General features: G+C 35.9%; 1 protein-coding gene across 5 annotated transcripts in view; it reads left to right on the top strand.

The window, feature by feature from the left end:
• Dgkb (diacylglycerol kinase beta) overlaps positions 1-20,217 on the top strand; it is a 617,161-nt gene that overhangs the window by 183,626 nt on the left and 413,318 nt on the right. For all 5 annotated transcript variants that reach the window (XM_069996159.1, XM_069996161.1, XM_069996163.1 and 2 more), the window contains 4 exons: positions 5,783-5,900; positions 9,184-9,272; positions 9,355-9,471; positions 18,532-18,630. In XM_069996159.1, the coding sequence (XP_069852260.1) occupies positions 5,783-5,900; positions 9,184-9,272; positions 9,355-9,471; positions 18,532-18,630 (423 nt within the window). The remainder of the gene's footprint in view (positions 1-5,782; positions 5,901-9,183; positions 9,273-9,354; positions 9,472-18,531; positions 18,631-20,217) is intronic.

A 20,217-nucleotide genomic window follows, 5' to 3' on the forward strand; every position in this document is an offset into this window, starting at 1 on the left:
CCACCTTCCCAGCCCCATGTGGCATGTATTTTTAAAAGAGAAATGGCACCGACACAATTGAGTGCTGAGAAACTTTTTTAAGGAACTGAGATTCATTTCCTTATGGTAGGCACTTAAAGTGTTGTGTTTATTACCTGTGGAGAATTTGATCCATGATCCCATTTCCCTCACCCTTTCCACATTGTTTGCATATTAAATTGGAGCTCTAGAAGTTTCACCTTGAATTTGGTCACTTAATGTGAAGCCTGCCTTGTGATGTTGTCCTATATTCTCGTCTGTTGTCAATCATGAGCTTTGGGAATAGATTCTAATTTGGTAGTGCATGCTCAATACCACAGTGTATTTGAGAGTGACTGCTTTGAGCTGGCCAAATTACCCAGTGAAGAATGGAGTCCTGAGAGAGGCAGGTTCTCTCTCCTAACAGAAGGCAGGATGTGATGATTTCATTGCAGTTTTTTTTGTCCTCATCAACAGAATTGCAAAAGCTACTCTATACAAAATATCTGGTTTGTACTAAAGTCAACAGATGCAATTTATCAGGATCTGATGTTATACCAAATTACTAGAGAGTAAGAGTTGTTCCTCTTCCCAGAGTTTCTGCAAACTTCACAAAATGCAAGATAAACTGAACAGAGACGGATAAAGTTTTATGGTCTTTGAGGTAAAATGGAGAGTTTAATTGACTTTCTATTTTTAATTACCCAAACAGAAACTTTGTATCTTAGACTTACTATTTCTTCATCTTTTGTCCAATTGGAGAATTTTTAATTCTACTGAATGATGATGGTTTTCATTGTTAATAATTGCATCTTCTTTAGTGATCAGAAACTGGTTATTAAGGAGCAGATTAAATAACTTTGGCTTTGGTGATGTACGATGTTATAGTACTATAGCAAATATGAATATCGTATATGTCATGTAGCAAAGTTATGCCCAATAAAACTTTATTCACACAAACAGGTTGCTGAGCAGAATTGCCCTATTGCCACAGTTTGCCATCCATCGATCTAGTCTGTCACCAGCCAGGAAATATGGCAGTCAGAAAAGCTTAATTAAGTTTTTAACCATTAAGTAGAAACAATGGGTTTCAAATTCATATCCACAGTGCTTCTTTCATTCACTTAGCAAGGGGATTTTTGCACTTTGCATTTTTACTAGGAACATGGACAGCAGGTTTGACAAAACCATATTCTTCCTTTCCTAATAATTTTAAGTTCAAAATATCATTTCCCCTTGAGTCCTCATCAAAGTTTTTGAAGATAATTTCTAATATTCTCCTAAAACAAGGAATACTTGTTGAAGCAGTAGTCTTGTTTGAAATAAGGAAGCTTCATGTCTTGGTGGTAGGTTTGTATCTAGCCTCTATGGTTTTTAGTTGAACATATTTATCTTGCTACCTGTATTCCATGAGAACCCATATTCAATGGATATAATGTAAATGTCATCTTTGATTAGCGGGGTTATGTTCCTTTTATCCTCCTGAATAATTCAGAAAAAAACTATAATGTGTTCTCTGATAAGCTATCTGAATGGCCAAGAATAGAAGGTGACATCGTTTAAAACTAAATTAAACTTAGAAAAGTGATATTATTTAGCATTCCAGTGTTTTACATTTTAATTTTGCTAAATGTTATCTTTTTCCTGCTGTATATCTCTCTCAATCTAGAAAGGAGTTGCAAAATTGGACAAATGGGACAAATTTTGAGATTCCAGTTTAAGTCTCCACCTTTCAAAGAAAATGACTATGTGGTATTACTGTCTGGAGAATTTGCTTTTGAGTTTTAGGCATGATAGGGTCCCAGAATGCCCTCAAAGAGTATGGTCTAAAACTTAACAATTGATTATCATGCCACCCAGAAGTTTTATACTAAAACCTTATATAAGTTATGGTTTTGTTTCTCTCATAATGAGCTAACTTTGGGGAAAATTTTACACTTTAAAACTTTGAGTCTTTTGAGTGTTCTTCCTTATTTAATGAATTGGAAAGAATTTGCAAGCTTAGCTTTTCAGTATCCTTGGTTGGGTCGGTCAGAGCACAACTGGCTGTGGGGGAAAGGGTATTTGTGCTGGGCCATCAATAAAATTTCTCCATGAGGTCCTTCGTGGTGTGTGTGTGTGTGTGTGTCTGTGTGTCTGTCTGTGTCTGTGTCTGTGTCTGTGTGTCTGTGTGTCTATGGGTAGGCCTAGTGGACTTGCAAACCACCTTTTTTTTTCTTGGACGTATTTAAGGTAAGCCTAAAACTTCAGAATTTTCTATAATAATGAGGTTTTCAAAAAGTTCCACAGGGCATGATCCCTTTGGAGCATCTTTTTGGTTTCTGGGAAGATGAGAATTGAGGCAGGACACGAAACTCCATCTCATTCTGGATTAGCCTAGAATTCACCGAACATTTCTCTCTGGTATAGCATGCAACTGAGTAGCTTCATTGTAACATGAAGTAGTATTACTTCTGGTAATAAAAAGAAAAAAACAACATTTTTTTTCTTAATGAAATGAAGTATAGTGAAACTATGGATAGTCTTCTCAATTCTTGTGGCTCCAACACTGGGAATGTTATACAACTCAACCCAATGATGGTAATAATATTTGCTGTTTATATAACACCACTCTTCAAGGAGCTAAATTAAATTCACAGGTATTGTATAATGAAATCTCACACCACGGCCTGGGAAAGGAAAGTGGATAGTTTCATTTTATTGGAAAAGAAGATAGAAGAAATGTGTAATAGCTTATACACATGTATGGAACAGGCCATGAATCAAGCTTTCTGGATTCTCCATTCATTTCTTCCCCCCTCCTCCATAAGCATGAATTGCTTTCTTTGCAATGGATACTTATTTTCAATAGGATTACTAATAGGAATACTCTGTACTGACTGATAGAATACAGAAGGAACAGATTCTCCCACTTCCCCACTCAGTTTACAATCTAACTAAGACAAACAAGACAAGACACGAAGCTGCAGCCACTCAGAGGATAATTTTCCCTGCTGAGAACTAGTTGGCTCCTGGTTTCAATTTTTCCTCTCAAAGAAATCACATACATATTTCATCCCTTGCATATTTTGGCCATGCATCCGGCTAAAAGCTATAAAGCTATATAATTTGTTTTCCTTTTTTTTTTTTTTTGGTAAAGCATTTTATGGGTAATGGATTTGTACATCAGTTACAGCCTGTATCATGGCTAAGCGTTCTGATTGACAGAACACCCACGCTCAGACTTGTTTGTTTTTTGATAAGGAAAATGCCAGATAACTTCGTCCATATGGGCTTTCCACCAGGATGAGGCTTATGCACACAGAATGGACAATCACTGAAAAATAAAATGACAAAGATTACGAAACAGCAATATGTACGAAAATTACAATTTTCCCTTTTTCTCTCATTGAAAATATTTTAAGCATGTAACCACTACTTTTAAAGTTTTTTTAGTTTTATTTTTAATTAATAGCTTCAGATTTAAACTCAATAGCCTCAGATTGAAACTTTGTATGAAACAATGATTGCTATTTTAAGAGACTAGAAATGAAAAACTTGAACAGGTTGGAAAATTCTGTAAAATTCACCATGGAGTGTCCTATTTACATGATAGAATTACTAGAAATGTTACAACTCATTGGAAATTATTACAGAGCCTATTTTTTTCCCAAGGTAATTGAAGCAATTACCTTCAGATGCCATTTCCATGACATCTACATCTTCAAATCGCTGCTTTTGTTGGGAGCTTGTTAGCTCCTTGTCAAAAAAGCAGATCTGAGCATGGTGAATTGTGAAAGGTCTGAGATTTATCCTCTTTGCAGCTTCCTGAGTAAGTTTGTCTTCAGCACTTCCCTGGATGGTCCAAAAGTACATCAGATTCCAAGGTCAGAAACAATGGCTTTGTTACAGCAAACCAACCAGCAGTGCCTTTCTCCCTAAGTCTCTTGGGCATGGTAGCCTGTGATGAAAACAAATTGCCATACCCAGCAACAGAGCTGCGAACTCTGGGCCTAGGGAAATGAAATCTCTTGTAATATTATAGTCAAGAAACCTGTTTAACCTTTACTTAGGGGAAGAAACTATCTTTGTGAGACAAGGCAAGAGGTCAGCCTCCCCTCTGGAGGGAGACACTTCTCTATTGTTCAAGGCTGTTTATTTTTCAAGAGTCTTTAACACATGGCTTGAAAAAAAAATGTGCTCCTACTTGTAAAACATGCAAAACTCAAAAGACTCACGGAAAATGATTCCCCAGGAAGGATTTTCATTAGCATTTCATATTATGACACAAATCTGACATCTCGGGTTCTAATTCAAGAATTAGCTATTATAGGATATCTTTGGTATTTTAAATCAGGTGGTTTTATCTCCTGACTGAGGAAGCAAGCAACTCTAGAGTTGATGGCATTATCCCTGCTCTCCAGAATTAGTGTTAGTTTATCTAGCCCTTACTTGGTGCTCAAAAAATTTTTAGAATATATTCTAAGACATATGTTAATTGTCTATCTGAAAAGTCACAAAGTATACTACTGTTGATTGAATGCCAATGAATGATGGTTGCAATTAAGTTTCCTGAAAGTTGGTAAATGGAAAGCAAAAGAGAGAAAATAAGGCTAACAAATGAGGGCAACACCTTAATGAAGAAAACAAGGTTAACAAAAATAATGATACATTCTAAGTTCATGTTATATTTGATCTTCTTGTAAGCAGCTCAAAGTTCATTAACTCCATATATTTCATTTTATCTTTTTTTTTTTTTTTGGTCACTCATGGGGCCTGAACTCTGGGTTTGGGCGCTTTTCCTGAGCTCTTTAGCTCAAGGCTAGTGCTCTACCACTTGAGTCATAGCACCACTTCCAGCTTTTTCTGCTTCTATGGTGCTGAGGAATCAAACCCAGAGCCTCATGCATGCAAGGGAAGCACTCTACCACTGAGCCACCTTCCCAGCCCCTTATTCTAATCTTGAACTATACAGATATGAGTAAACATCCACAGGAGAAGTAACTGTTATATAGAACTTAGAGTAGTAAACAACAATTATAGTAGTGCCAATAAAAATCGTGAATGAATTTAAAGTTTGGTAAATTAGTATAGGGATTTTTATAAATATGGTAATATGTTTTCAATCTTTTACCATCTTTCCATGAGAATAAAATTCATATTTTATGAAAGAGCAATTATAACAGTGGTAATGCAAATAGACCCTTCAGTATTTATTACAATTTGTTATTTTTTTATATTACACTATTTTAATTGATAACATTAGGAATATGGAAAGGAAGACTTGGAATATCATCATAGTTTACTTGAAAATGTTGTTTTTCACAGTCCAGGCCATTGCTCTAACTGCTTAGGAGACCTAAATCGCCACCATCCTGAATGCTGCATATTTCTATTACTGAGCAAGTATCAACAGTCTTGCGCATTTTCATTCCTCAAACTCTTCCACGGGAGTCATTTCTCTGTGTGTCTTTAGGCATTTGTCCACGTAATCCTGCTGAGCATCAAGTGTCAAAATTCAAGGCAGACATGGCCTACTGTGGGTCATTCTGATAGTTTGGGGGAGGTTGTTGGAACCGTTCACAAGAATTTGCGGGTTGCTATCGCATCCGAGATTGGTTAGCACTATCTCATTCCAGCAGCGCACTCGTGTTTTTCCGAAGACTGGGTGGCGATCTTGGAGCATAAGAGATAAAATAACAGATTGTCTTTGAGTGCTTCAGTCCAGCTCTGAATTTAATTGGCACTTCCATCTTCTACTGTTGATTTCATTAAGTGAAATCTGTTTCCCTTACGTCTCCTGCAGAATGTGAAGGATGACGGACAGCACGTGTGGCGACTCAAGCATTTTAACAAACCTGCCTACTGCAACCTTTGCCTGAACATGCTGATCGGCGTGGGCAAGCAGGGTCTCTGCTGCTCCTGTGAGTGTCCGCACCCCACTGCTCCCCAGGAAAGGCTCGTGCCAGGCCTAGGCCTCTCTGGAGATGGAGGTTTCAGAAATCCTCCAGACACTGCCTATTCTGGGATTTCAGTTCCCCAGGAGTTTCAGATTGCTTAGGTTGCTCTAACATGACCTGTCTTTCCCTAGCTTGAGGAAATGATTCCTTGGACAAAGAAACACCCTTGCTAATTCTTTCACCATTTACTTCCGCCGTTTACTGGAATCGGTAGTAGATTCATGGATTATTTTGAAATTTTCAACTCGTTTCTCATTTGTATCTCATTCAGATTGTTTTATATTCTATGCCACCTCCTTTATTCAGGAGGATTTAACTATCATAAATCAAATACCCCAAATCTTTAATTTTGTGTCAAGTAATCCCAGCTCCAGTGTCCCATACCTACAGCTACTCAGGAGGCTGAGATCAAGGATTGTGGTTCAAAGCCAGACCAAGCAGGAAAGTCCTTAAGACTCTTATCGCCAATAAACTACCACTCCACCGCCTCTTCCCCTCAAAAAAGAACTGGAGTAGTGTGGAGCTGTGTTTCCAGAGATAGAAACTCAGGGGCAATGCCCAGGCCCTGAGTTCAAGCCCCAGGACTCACACACACACACACACACACACACACACACACACACACACACACACACACACACACGCACACACACACACACACACACACACACACAGTCTCAATAGAGTAAAAATGGACTTTCATTTATAACCAGTTACAAATATTGAAATCCAAGGCACTAATGCTTTGTAAGTTGTTTTGATAATTTCAGTGTATAATTTCATGTATTTTTGCAAGTTTTGTTTTATTTTTTTAATAATCCAGTTAGGATTTTCTAACATAGTATGCAACAGGTAATTTATAAAATCAACTAAGTATTTTTCCACCTGTGATATATATTTTTTTAAATTTAATTTTATTTTATTTGTGAACATACTGCACAGAGGAGTTACAATTACATGGGCAGGATAATGCGTACATTTCTTACCAAGCATTGCAGCCTCCTCTGTTTACCCTTCACATCCCTTCCCAGCCTCCCCCCTCCCCCCCATCCCAATCCTTCTCCTTCCCCCCCTCCACCTGTGATATATTTAAAAGTAATTTATATTCCCAAATTATCTGCTAGAGTATGTAGAGAATAAGCCATCTATTTTTCACCAAGGCTGTAGGTCTCCACGAACCCAGGAATTTCTCCACTCTTTTTCTGCTATGAATGAAGTGATTAATTTGTGAAGTTTTCTTTTTTCTTTGCTGTTTTGTTTTGTTTTGTTGTTTGTGCCAGTACTGAGAGCCTTGCGCTCTTGCTTGGCTTTTCACTCATGGCTGGCATTCTATCACTTCAGCCACAGTTTCAAGTCATACAATGCTAACCTTGGTATCTAAGTGGAGATAAGAGTATTACCGACTTTTCTTCCTGGGCTGGCTTGAAGTCTTGCTCCTGAAATTTCACCCTCCTGAGTAGCTAGGACTATATTCATGAGCCACTGGTACCCGATGAATATCAAGATTATTAGACATGTCTAATTTTTTATTTAACGAAATCTAATTTTTAAATGTGTGTTCCATATGGCATGTGGTTTTCAGAGTTTCTTTTTCATCTAATACTTTCATTATTAATATGGGGATTTTTCTTTCTCTAATAAGACACCTCCAAGATGTACTTATGTGAAAATAAAATAAATATATTTTACTTATATGCAATGTCTTAAGAGTTTAAGGATTTTAATAAAGTAACACAAAATTTGCCACACATCATGTTAGAAACAGGTTGCCCATGGCCATATTCCAAAGGCCAGTTACAATATGACATAGTCCATGGACATAGTATTTTTAAAATTCTATGACTTATTTTAAAAGTAAGGAAACATTTTCTGGTAGATTCTGTTGATAAGAGCATGTGAAACAAAATATCTCTCAAACAAGTGAATGATATCTTATGTAATTGTTCACAATTTTTATCATCTATTGTAATGAATGAAATAGTCTATACATTATTATTAACATAGAAATATAGAGATACATTTTCCTCCTCAATCTTGCCACAAGGACAACGGAAACTCACAGATGTGAAATTTTTAGAGTGTAGATAACATTTTAAATAGTGTAGATACAATGTTTTCATTAATAGATCAGGAAGTATCATTTTTACTTAGTGTTAGCTAAATCTTATTATGAGCCAGGTGACAGTGCCTCATACCTGTAATCCTAATCACCTAGAAGGCTGAGATCTGAGAATCACTTTAGAAAGTCAGCCTAAGAAAAAATGTCTCAGAGAATCCATCTCCAATTAACCAGCAAAATTCAGGATGGAGGTGTGTCTCCAGTACCAGTAATGAGCAAAACAAGTGAGTGAGAGTAGAAGGTCCTGAATTCAAACTGATACTGGATAGTATGTGCATTCATGCACACACAGACACATACAGACACAAACATTAACTTTATGAATACAAAACTCTCAGTTTCGATACTACACTTTATTAAATCACTACCTATGTGTGACTCCTAATTTTATTGAGATTCTAACAATGAAAAAACATGAAGACACCAAAAAAATGTATGTCTTAATTTTATGGCACAGATTCTGTGTATACACAAACATATATATTTGCTTGTACATCTCCATGTTTGTATATAACATTTTGCTTATGCAAGCCATATGTCGCCTTGTAAAGATTGTTGTTTGGGGAGACAATGCCATAATGTAAAATGAAAGATGAACATTTCCTGAAGACCTGGCATGTACAATGGATTCTATTCTCTAGAAACAGTGCAATCAGCCATTTAAGGCTTAGATAAATCAATAGACAAAATATCATAAACTCATATATCCATGTTTACTAGCCACTGCCATGCCTGTACTTTGCAAAATATAGTTCTTTTCTTTCTAGCAAATGACACCACACCATTTGGCACTCATCAATTTGTTTTTAATATTTTTGTCATCTGGGAATTATTGTGAAAAAATCGAGTGAAGACTGATTTAATTAAGCATTTCCTGCTATGCTACGATAGAGGAGTCTTGGTTGTTCACATGCATAATATTTCCTGTCCTAATTGGCTTTTTGTATTCCATGGCAAAAAAAAAAATAAGAAAAAAACAGTCTACTTGGACTTTTCCTTGATGTGGCTGATTGGATTGATTAGGGAGCAGTAGCTATGAAATGAGGTTCTGTTAATGTCATTCTTTCCTTAGAAAATTACAGTCCGGACCAGGATTCTCTCTGAATTTGTGTACCTGTTTCTTTTCAGTCTGTAAATACACAGTCCACGAACGCTGTGTGGCTAGAGCCCCTTCTTCTTGCATCAAGACCTATGTGAAGTCCAAAAAGAACACAGATGTAAGTGTGTGGGCTCTGCTTGCTTTCTGACGGTGTGCATAGAGATGCCTTCTCTTACCACAGTACTGCTGTTCTGTTCCAGGTCATGCACCATTACTGGGTTGAAGGCAACTGCCCGACCAAGTGTGATAAGTGCCACAAAACAGTGAAATGTTACCAGGGGCTGACAGGACTACACTGTGTGTGGTGTCAGATCACAGTGAGTAACGTGTGCAAATGCATTCTCCTTGGCTGCCGTCTGACAGTCCTGATAGCGTTTCCTGGACATTAGCATAAATACTGTTGAGTGACTGAAGCTTCTAACTTCATCTGGCCTTCAAGGATAGATACAGAGGCTCAGATTTGTTGTCATAGATCCAGAAGCACAAAACCGTTGTCAACGGTGAGGGCAAAACCACCAGATAGTTGTGACATGGAGCTCAGGACATTCTTAGGGAGGCAATTAAAGGGCTCAAAATAGGCAAAGAAATGAAGTCTATATCTTAGGTCCTGATGCTTCTAAATGTGCATCAAACAGTTTATCTCACTTTGTGGCTACACTGCTCCAACAATTAAATCTGAAATTGAGAAATAAAAGATTTCAGTGTAAATGTTCACTTTTAGGATTATGGACAATGAAGAAAGGAGAAATAAATTAGCTTTTCATAGGAAACACTAGGACTTCAATAGGTTTTGGTGAATGTAAAATCACAACAAATATTTTTTTAAATACATGCAGTAACTAGATATTTCCATAGTTTCTTCTTTAGTTTCTGGAAAATATACATTTTGTAGCACAGTTATTTTTGATAATGGAGTGCGAAAATGTTAATCAGAATATAGAGTTTTGCTACTATCCTTCTTTCCCTCTTTCCCTTCCTTCCTTCTTTCCTTCCTTTTCTTTCCTTTCTTTCCTCCCTCTCTCCCTCCTCCTTCCATCTCTCTTTCTTTCTTTCTTTCTTTCTTTCTTTCTTTTCCTTCCTTCCTTCCTTCCTTCCTTCCTTCCTTCCTTCCTTCCTTCCTTCCTTCCTTCCTTCCTTGCTTTCTCTCTTTTGTTGTCTATCTCTCTCTTGCTTTCTTTCCTTCTTTTTTTCTGTTCTTCCTTCCTCTCTCTCTTTCCCTGCTTTTTTGCCTTTTTTAAACACAAAGTATTAGTACTCTTAGTATAGGACTAATATTCTTGCTTTGGTCAGAATAAAACAGCAGGGGGCGCTGAATAGTTAAGCAGATTAGTTACTCAGTATTAGTTCAATGTTCCACAATTAATCCACAGGTTAAACAAATTCTTAATATGCACGTGTGTGCTCACATACACACACATACACACACATCATAAGGAAAAAACTGACTTACATTTCAAAAATATAATTAAGTACATTTTGGAAAAATGAACAAACTTTCTTCAATCACATTCAGTTATTATTCATTTAAATTACATTTCCATTTGGAAATTTTTCTCAATTATGAAAAGAGAGCTTTAGTTTCTGAAGTGTTTGACTATTGCAATAAAATGTCTAACAAAAAATGATTTAAATTAAACATGAATTACTCAAACATACTGGATTCTCTGTTATAAGAAGACCACAATTTCTTTTTTTAAAAAATATATTAAAGTTTGGATTTTTGTTCATTGTTGACAAGATAACATTTCTTTCCAGTTCTTTTTTTAAATAAGTTTTTTATTTTGAAAATACTATACAGAGGGGTTACAGTTACATGAGCAAGGTAATGAGTACATTTCTTATCAAGCATTGTTGCCTCCTCCTTTGTTTTTCCCTACCATCCCTTCCCTCTGATCTCCACAACTACACAATAGAAAGCCCACGATTGGGAGAAGATCTTCACTAGCCATATAATGGACAAAGGTCTCATATCTAAAATATACCTGAAACTCAAAAAATTAAATTCCCCAACAATGAATCCTCAAAGAAACAACTGCCCAATAAATAAGTAGGCTGAAGACTTAAAAGAGAAATTTCTCTGAAGAGGAAAGAAGGATTGCCAATAAACCATGAAGAAATGCTTTCCAGTTCTTGTAGGAAGTATACTTCTTGCTTTTCCAGAGTTCATCTTTCACTAGCTACATCTTAATTTTAACATAATCTGGGATTTAAAAATACCAGAATTCCTTTCTTCCTTGTTTTTAAAACCATTTTTCTATTTGTATAATTTTTTTAATATACTGATTTGGTACCTGGGTGACACAGAATACATTTACTTCAAAATATTCATGTGTTCAGAGTTTTTTTTCTCTAGTGCTATTGTATTAAATTTTAATATAAAATGATTTGGTCTTGAAAAATGGCTCCCGAGGAACTGAGTCTTATTCTCATGCTGTTCTAAAAGTAATGTTGGCTGATACAAGGTTCCTTGTTTGCCATCTTGGTGGCATACAACACAGTCAATGGTGACTTCAGGAGACATTTCTGAATGGATTCCATCAGGAGTTTGATTGTGGAAAGAACAGAAAATGAAGCTTGGTTTGATGTTTTTCCCAATGCTGTACTATTGTTTTGCTTATGATTTTTTCAAGAGAAGCAGTGTGTGTGTGTGTGTGTGTGTGTGTGTGTGTGTGTGTGTGTGTGTGTATGTGTGTGTGTGTGTGTGTGTGTGAGTATGTGTATTCTAGAGTTGTGCTGTCTCTGAGGTTTCTTGCTGGAGTCTAGCACTCTGCTATATGAGCTACACCTTCATTTCCAGCTTTCTTTATAGTTAATTCAAGATAAGAACCTCATGAACTTTCCTACCTTGGATTGCTTTGATCTGCAATCTTCAAATCTCAGCCTCTTGAATAACTAGGAGTACAGGCGTGAGCTACTGGCACCTGGGTACAACCAGACTATAAGATCATCTCTACCAATTATTAGTGTAATCATTTTGACCCCTCATATGTAGCAAATGTTGGCTAATGTTTTACTTTCTAATGTAGAGTTCATGTGACCTATTATAGGATTGTTACAAACAGATTTAAAAAATCTGTGTGGATGCATTAAGAAAGGACATCTTTATCAGTGTATTCTCAGTAATAACATTCATGTACATGTGTGGTATGTGAGATGCCATATAGGTGCCCAACGCCAGCTTGGTGAGTCATCCTCTCTCTGTGTTGCCTCTGGAAAGATCTGACCAGTCTAAGTCAGAACAGCATCTGCAATACTAAGGCACCCAGAATTTTGTGGCCCTGAGTGTCATCCGATTGTAAGCCAGTGTGGTCAATTTATATTCACAAAGTATAAATCCTAAAAGTCTTCTTTATCACACATGGTAAATGTTGCCAGCCATTTACAATCGACAGCTGACTTTTGAAATAGAAGTGAATATCTTTTACTCTTGTCTTGTGCCTTCACATCTCACTTATACCATTGCTTGAGTTATCCTTTCAAAACTTTCTCTCCCAGATCTGGGTTTTTGTCTCCACATTCACAACCCCAGTGTAAACTTTTAGCACCTCCTGCCTAGATTAGAGTCAAAATCTCTTGGCTTCTTTCCTTGACAGAAGGTACTTTCTCTATAATGCAGGCTTCACACTACCTCCAAAATAATCTTCCAAAAATACTAATTTTTTCAGCAAACCTATGATAGTTCTGTAATGATAAACTCAGCCCTCAATACTGCCTTGTTTTAACTTCATTTTTGTTTCTCAAGACAGACTGAACATGAGCCCAGTCTACAGGAATTCCTTTCCCACAGTCTCTTCAACAAGGCATGTCTGCTGGCTATGGTACAGGAAGCTCACATGAATCCACCGGCCTTACATTCTTCCTGAATCTCAGGAACAAAGTTCTATGCCTTTCTCGAGGTTTTCCTTGATGCTAATAATTCCTCTTTTTAGTATTCCTTCCTACCCTCTACTTTGTTTGTCAAGCAAGGGATTAACTAAACTCTTCTCCAATAGTTTGCTGTTTCCTGCTAACTTTTTTTTTTACTGCTGGACTGACTGCAGTCTGCTCCAGCTGCAGGTTGATGGAACACATCTTTCTCCCCATCACTAGGAGTTGACAGAGTCCTGAATTTAAAGTAAATCCTCAACTCACTTCAATGGCTGATATATTATCTTTCCTACTATTAAAGATGGAATCTCAACCATGGATCCCATTTCAATTTTTGAAAATATCATTGAATCATACTTAAATATACATTAAGTTAGGCAATTAAGATAAGCAAATAAAACATGTTTTCACACTCGTGTTTCATTCAGTCATTGTAGTGTTTGCATATGGCATTATAGTAACTCTCTACCTTATAGATAGGTAGCTAAGATCTTAGAGTAAAGTTTATCTCCTTTTATAAGTTTAACTACTCAAGAGTTAAAACAGGAAAGTCGTGAATAAGTACAATGGTTAACCATCTCCTTCCATTTACAGAACTACTTTTTGTACTTTTTATTTTAATACTTTGAGCCAAGCAAAACATTCTCTGCGGCTCTACTCTCCTCCTCCTGCTTTCTTTCATTCTGCATCCTTTTGACTCCTCTGTTCATCCCGAGCATTTCTGCTAAGTATATTTCCCTGACTTTCCATTAGACAGTGTTGTGAGCTCTCCCTCACTGAGACAGATAAAGTTTCGTTAGATAAGAATGACCAGAATGGGAGGTTAATACATTTTATTTGGACTTATCAAGAGAATGTCTATTTTAAAGTGTTAATTACTAATTTCTAATATCATATAAGAACACCCTTTTTCTGGAAGTACCAATTTCCTAAACACGTGCTGACAAGTTTGGAAAGCCATAGATATGTATATGCTTTAGTGAATGCCAGCCTTAAGAATATATCTCAAATGTATGAAGTATTATAGACCAGGGAATGCATGAATAGTGATACAATCCTTCGGAAGCTTCTTTCTCCCACTTATTTATTTCTCTAATTCTAATGTTCAATTTCTCACCAATAGATTCCAGTACATTCATTTTTCTCTACCCCACCCCAAAATCACACACACTTCCCACACACATACACCCTCTTTTTCTCCCAAACATGAGACAGATTTTTGCAGTAAACATAGATTTGGCTCTAAATTAGGTGCTACTGGGAGCTTTTATAAACTCTGAAATTATTTCCAAGTTATTCACTTCCAGGAATAACTGGTTCACATTATATGATTTTCCTAGATTCTGAACTGAATGACAATTTCTAGACCGATAGAAGTAATAATCTAAGTAATTCTGTCTTACTGTAAAAAGGAAATGCAACACTAATTGTGAGCAGCATTTAAAAAATAAACTTTATGTCATTGGTTATTTTGCTCACAAGGCAGGAATCATCAGTGTTCTGCTTTATCTCTACTTGTATTAAGAATCTTGTATTTAAGTGGTCGTTGACTTAGGTTACCTTCAACATACGATCTATCTTCAGCATTCATTCACACTGAGCAAATTCACTATACCTTTTTCTCAATTTCACTATACCTTTTTCTCAATGTCTTGTCTATGAAATGACATGGTGTCAAGTTGTCTTAATTCATTTTGTTTGGCTACAATAAAATATCAGAGATTGGGTAATCTATAGCAAAAAGAGATATTTTCTTATATTCTAAAGGCTGAGAAGTCTCATGTTGGAGGAACCTACCTGCTATGTTCTACCTCAGCAGAAGGCATTACATGGCAAGGCAGCAGATGTGCTGATCACTTTTGCTCTTTTGGTGAGGGCACTAATCTCATTACAGGGGGCTCTTCCTCATAAGCTCATCTAATTCCAACTATACCCTAAAGATCTCATCTCCAATTCCCAATTGTACCCTGAAGGTACTGTTTCCAACAAGTTTGGGGGATACGTTTCTAACACATGAAATTGGAGGACCACACTCAAGTCAAGGCATCAACGTCAGCAGCTTGTCTCTGTTAATGACTGTCACTCTTTTCCCCATCATGTTATTGAAAGATAACATGAATGCAGAAAATTACTATAGGATCAGGGTGAAGAGTTCCACATAAACAGTACCTGATAAGAAAAATAAAGTATTATAGCAATCTAAAGAAAATGTACTATTATTTTAACTCTATTTTTAATTTTGTGGATATTTGCTTTTAGAAATAGATTTTATTCTTTAGAGCAATTTTAAGTGCACAACAAGAGTGATACAAGAATGATGCTCACTTTTATTCTTGATACATACACATGACGACTTCAGGGACACACATCTCCTCGTTGGTTTTCAGATCCTCTGTTTCATTGTCAAGTATGTCTCTTAGCGATATGACACGTTAGCTACATCTACTGTGCACATTTGCCTTCAAGTTTCCAGAATGTCAGTGCTGTCAACATACCGCCTCTACTTTGACATGAAGTCTTTCTAATATAGTTGCTAGCTGCTACATTTCTAATGAAATCATCAGCTAGATTTTTAATGAAAGCATCAGATATTTCTTGATCTTTTCTTCCAGAGAATTTCCTTTCATTGTGTATCTCAGTTCCATTGAAGATAATGTGGGTTTTTTGATCTTACAGACCCAATTATTTGTTGACATTCCTACACCCACCCACATAGAACTCAGGGTATGGAACATGGTGTCAACCAAACTGGAAAATTCCATCTGGTCTTATTTAGTTCTTTGTAAGCCTATTATGTAATTGTTCCTGTATCACCTAGTACCTCTCATTGAAAACATAAATGACTTTAGCCCAACAAACGCTAGTGTTTCATGGACTGTATTGTGAGCTCTTGAACTCTGAATCCCTAAAATACTGACATGAACAGTTATACTCTAACATATAGTCTGGTCACCTTACCAACTGCATGATTCTGAGCCCTCAGTTCTTTCCTAAACACAGAGTAAAGTGATAATTTCGTCTATTATTCATGTTGCAGATGCATGGAGTGGAGTCACAAAAGAGCCTGAGGTATTTGTGGGTACTGCTGTCATGGAGTACCCTTCCCAGGCTTTGAGGTGTCATCGAAATTAAAAATTAAAAATTCAATTCTCTCTCTCTCTCTCTCTCTCTCTCTCTCTCTCTCTCTCTCTCTCTCTCTCTCTCTCTCTCTCTCTCTATCTATCTATCTATCTCTCTCTATCTCTTTCTCAACCCATAGAGAGTTTCATCTCTGATTTTGCCACTTCTGAAGAGTTCTTAGAACTTGCATTGCCTATTTTAAAATAATGTGCATAATTAAACATCAAACTCTTTATCACTGTGACAACCATATTAAGTACATTTACCTCTGCTTGTAATTTAGTTTTCATAGTGCTTAGTGTGTTGGTTTTCTAGAGCTTTTTAAACAAAAAGACAGAAATTAAGTAATTAAAGCCAGGTTCCAGTGGCTGATGCCTTTAATCCTAGCTAACTACTCAGGAGGCTGAGATCTGAGAATGATGGTTCAAAGCCAGGTAGGCAGGAATGTCTGTGAGACTTTTATCTCCAATAAACTACTCAAAAACGCTGTGAAGTGCAGCTGTTGCTCAAGTGATAGAGCACTAACCTTGAGCAATGAAAGAAGCTAAGGGACAATGCCTAGATCCAGAGTTCAAGCCCCAGGACTAAATAAATAAATAAGAATAAAAAAATTAAAAAGCTGAAATATATTGCCATAATTCTGGAGTCTAACCACACAATAAAAGTCAGGATACTCCCTCTGAAGCTTGAAAGAAAAGTCTTTTGCCTTTGCCTAGCTTGCAGGGACTCAGCACTCCTTGATGATATCTGTCTCTGCTGTTGTTATCAGGCCTTCTCTCCTTTTGGTCTGTATCTCTCTGTTCAGATTTCTTTCTTTTTAAAAAGATTCAATAATGCCAAACATAATCCAGGATGACTTTATCTTGAATGCATTTACCAAGATCTTATTTCAAGACCAGTTCATTTATTCTCCCTTATCAAGAGTTAAGACTTGGACATATCAGTTTTTCGGGGAACCCATTCATCCTATAGCATTTTAAATGCAAAGATTTATGACTACAATTTATTTAAAGTCCAATGAACTACTGATATCTTTTAAAATAATGTTATTTTGATGAAGTAATAAGATGGTTGAGTCACACCTTTTTTGAATATAAAGACATTTATATGACAACTTGGAGGGTGGGATGAGGGAAAGTAGGAGAAAAATGAGGGAAGAGGAATAAGTTTGACAGTAATGTACTTATCAACTTATTTAACTGTAACTCTTCTGTACTTGATAATAAAAAATCATTAAAAATGAAGTTTATGTGCTTCTGTAAAGCATATAAAATAATTATTTTAATTTTATATAATGCAGCCTAATTTACACGAATTATAATACATACAGAAGGAAATCTGAGGTAGGAAGGTGGCGTAATTCTAAGACCAGAGAAATACCTCTTCACTACAGTTCCATCACCGAGAGTAAATTAACACTCAGACATTTATGCTTGGTTGGTAATGAACTGCTTATGAAGGTAAGTTAAGACAGTCAAGGCCTGAATAGGTAAGAGAGATGGGATAGGGCTGCTTCTGTTGTTGTTATTGTTTTAAATAAGACCCATTGCCTATTCAAGTATTTAATTTTCCTACAGTATGAATAATTTGCATTAAGTTGACATTGAGTGAAAGAAGAAGAAATTTCTAGAAATGCCTACATATCTTTAAGCATTTCTCTTTTTTTATCAAATTTATGTGATTCCAATAAATATTACCACTATAGCTTAAAAAATACTACTCCATCCACAACATCATCACACCTTATTTTAAATTAGTGATCAATGTGGATAAAAATAACAGTTTAGCTTCCAACATACTGTAAAAATAAATAGCACATTATATGATTATATGCTAACTTTTGTCAGGCTAATAAATACAATATAAAGATAAAATTTTACAATCATAATCATCTTCTTTTATTTATATCCTGCTCCTACTGAGATGAATCTCGGGTTACATTTACATATTGAATTACAAAGTTAAAACTAATGATGGGATCAATTATGCCCCATACTGAGCTGTGCACTTTGGAATGACTTTGAGAAAACAGGAGGGTCAAAAAAAATCATCCACAGTACACAGTGGTTTCAAGATAATGTCAAGAGACAAGCAATGGACTGCAATGGACAAGAATTTGTGTTTGTCAAAGAAATCAGGCTTCCTTGGTGTACATTTTTAATATAAAAATATTTGAGAATTGAGAAATACATGGGCTGTGCCAAGAAAGTGGCTTAATAAGTCATTTAAGGTGGAAAACATAATGAAAATCCCTTCAAGATCCTGTTACTTATTCTTGAAATTCTTTTTAATGTACTTTTATATGTATTGCTATCTCTCAGTTGAAATATCATCTGCCTTTGTTTGTTGTTGTATAGAATTTGATGTTACCCCCCTTTCTCTTCTTCTAGCTGCATAACAAATGTGCTTCTCATCTGAAACCTGAATGTGACTGTGGGCCTTTGAAGGACCATATTTTACCACCCACAACAATCTGTCCAGTGGTACTGGTGAGTTTTCCCTTATCATTCTGCTGTAACTTGAAGATGCCCTGCCTAATTAGTACTCTAGTGCACTAAATGCTTCCAGAAGTGATTTTTTCCCATGAATCAAGGCAGAACTACATAGACCCAAACTACATCATTACTTCAGAGCAGAGCAACTTTGCTCACTGTATTTCCTTTTTCTTTTACATCACAACTTACTCTGTAGTAAAGAAAGGTATGCTTTCACTGAGGCAGACTCAGATTTTTATCACTTAGTCAAACTGTACTTACCAGAAACTGTATGGACAGGGCATATACATTTCATATGCTTTATTGGTCTAGCTTCCCAGAATAATGAAGTTATTCTTATGGGCAATTTTGCCAGGGTTGCACATTATATATCTACCGTGTTGAGGTGTCTTAGCTAGGTCAGAGGCTGCCTAAAATGATGGCACCAACCTTGAAAAATGCTGTTCCCCACGATTAGCTGTTATTTTTTAATTGACCAATAAATTTAACTACCTGTAAATTAATTACTCTATGAATACAGAACTGGAAATGCATGAGGGGCGTTAATTTGAGAATTTACCTCAATAAGAATAGTAAATATATTCAACATTATTTTCAAAATTTAAATTGTTTCCACAATGCTAGTTATTTTGCAAAACTATTTTATGTCTATACACGGTTCTCATTTTTAACACAATATGGAAATTCAATGTCTGGTTTATGGTTTACTGCAGAAAAAATAAGTAACAACTGAGAGATGTTAGACAAATACTTTTATAAAGGTCAACCTAGAAATTAATCAAATTACTCAATTTGTACCCACTTATGATTCATTTTGTAATTATCTGTAAAATGCTGGTTGTATTTTACATGAATTTATTTAAAAGTTACTTGAAAAAAAATGCTTTATTTTCTCAAAGTATAGAAATAGAGGAAAAGAAGATACTTCCATATTGAAGAGAATAGTAATGAGTAATTCTAAATTTCCTTTCGTCATGTAAAGAGGTTAATTAAGGAGGTTTTAAGGAGGTTAATTAAGAATAATAAAAACGATACATTTTAGGCTACTTTATTGTTGTTTTATGTCTTTAAAGAGCTACTTAAAGAGGAAAGATCTCTAAAATGTTTACATTATTTACACATTTTAACTAAGTTACCTTATGTTTATTCATCCTTAAAAATATGAGGAAACTTTCTCTTTTGGATGAATTGTTAATCTCAGATTTTAACCATAAGATTAAATATGCAATGCCATCCTACTTGCAATTGTGTATTGACACTTTGGTTAGTAGATACCCCTGTCTATTTGTGGCCACACAAACTCAAAAACAGAAGGAATTCATTATGCTATTACTGTTTACTGTAACAGTCTTGCAAACCCTTGCTACATTTAGGTCCTTTGGGTTCTCAAGTTTGAGTATCAATCTTTCATATTACTCAGATGTCATTCATGGTTTCCATGCTAATGTTTGTATTTATTTAGTCCTCTCTTCTCCAAAGTATTTGACAATTAGTGACCATTTCATCTTCAAAAATGTCAACATTTAACTTGCTTCTGTCATATTGCACATCCTTTCTTTTGGATATTTTGCTTAGTGGATT

The sequence above is a fragment of the Dipodomys merriami genome, unplaced genomic scaffold (assembly GCF_024711535.1).
Source record: "Dipodomys merriami isolate MVZ:Mamm:240054 unplaced genomic scaffold, mDipMer1.0.p SCAF_5, whole genome shotgun sequence".
Taxonomy (NCBI): Eukaryota; Metazoa; Chordata; class Mammalia; order Rodentia; family Heteromyidae; genus Dipodomys; species Dipodomys merriami.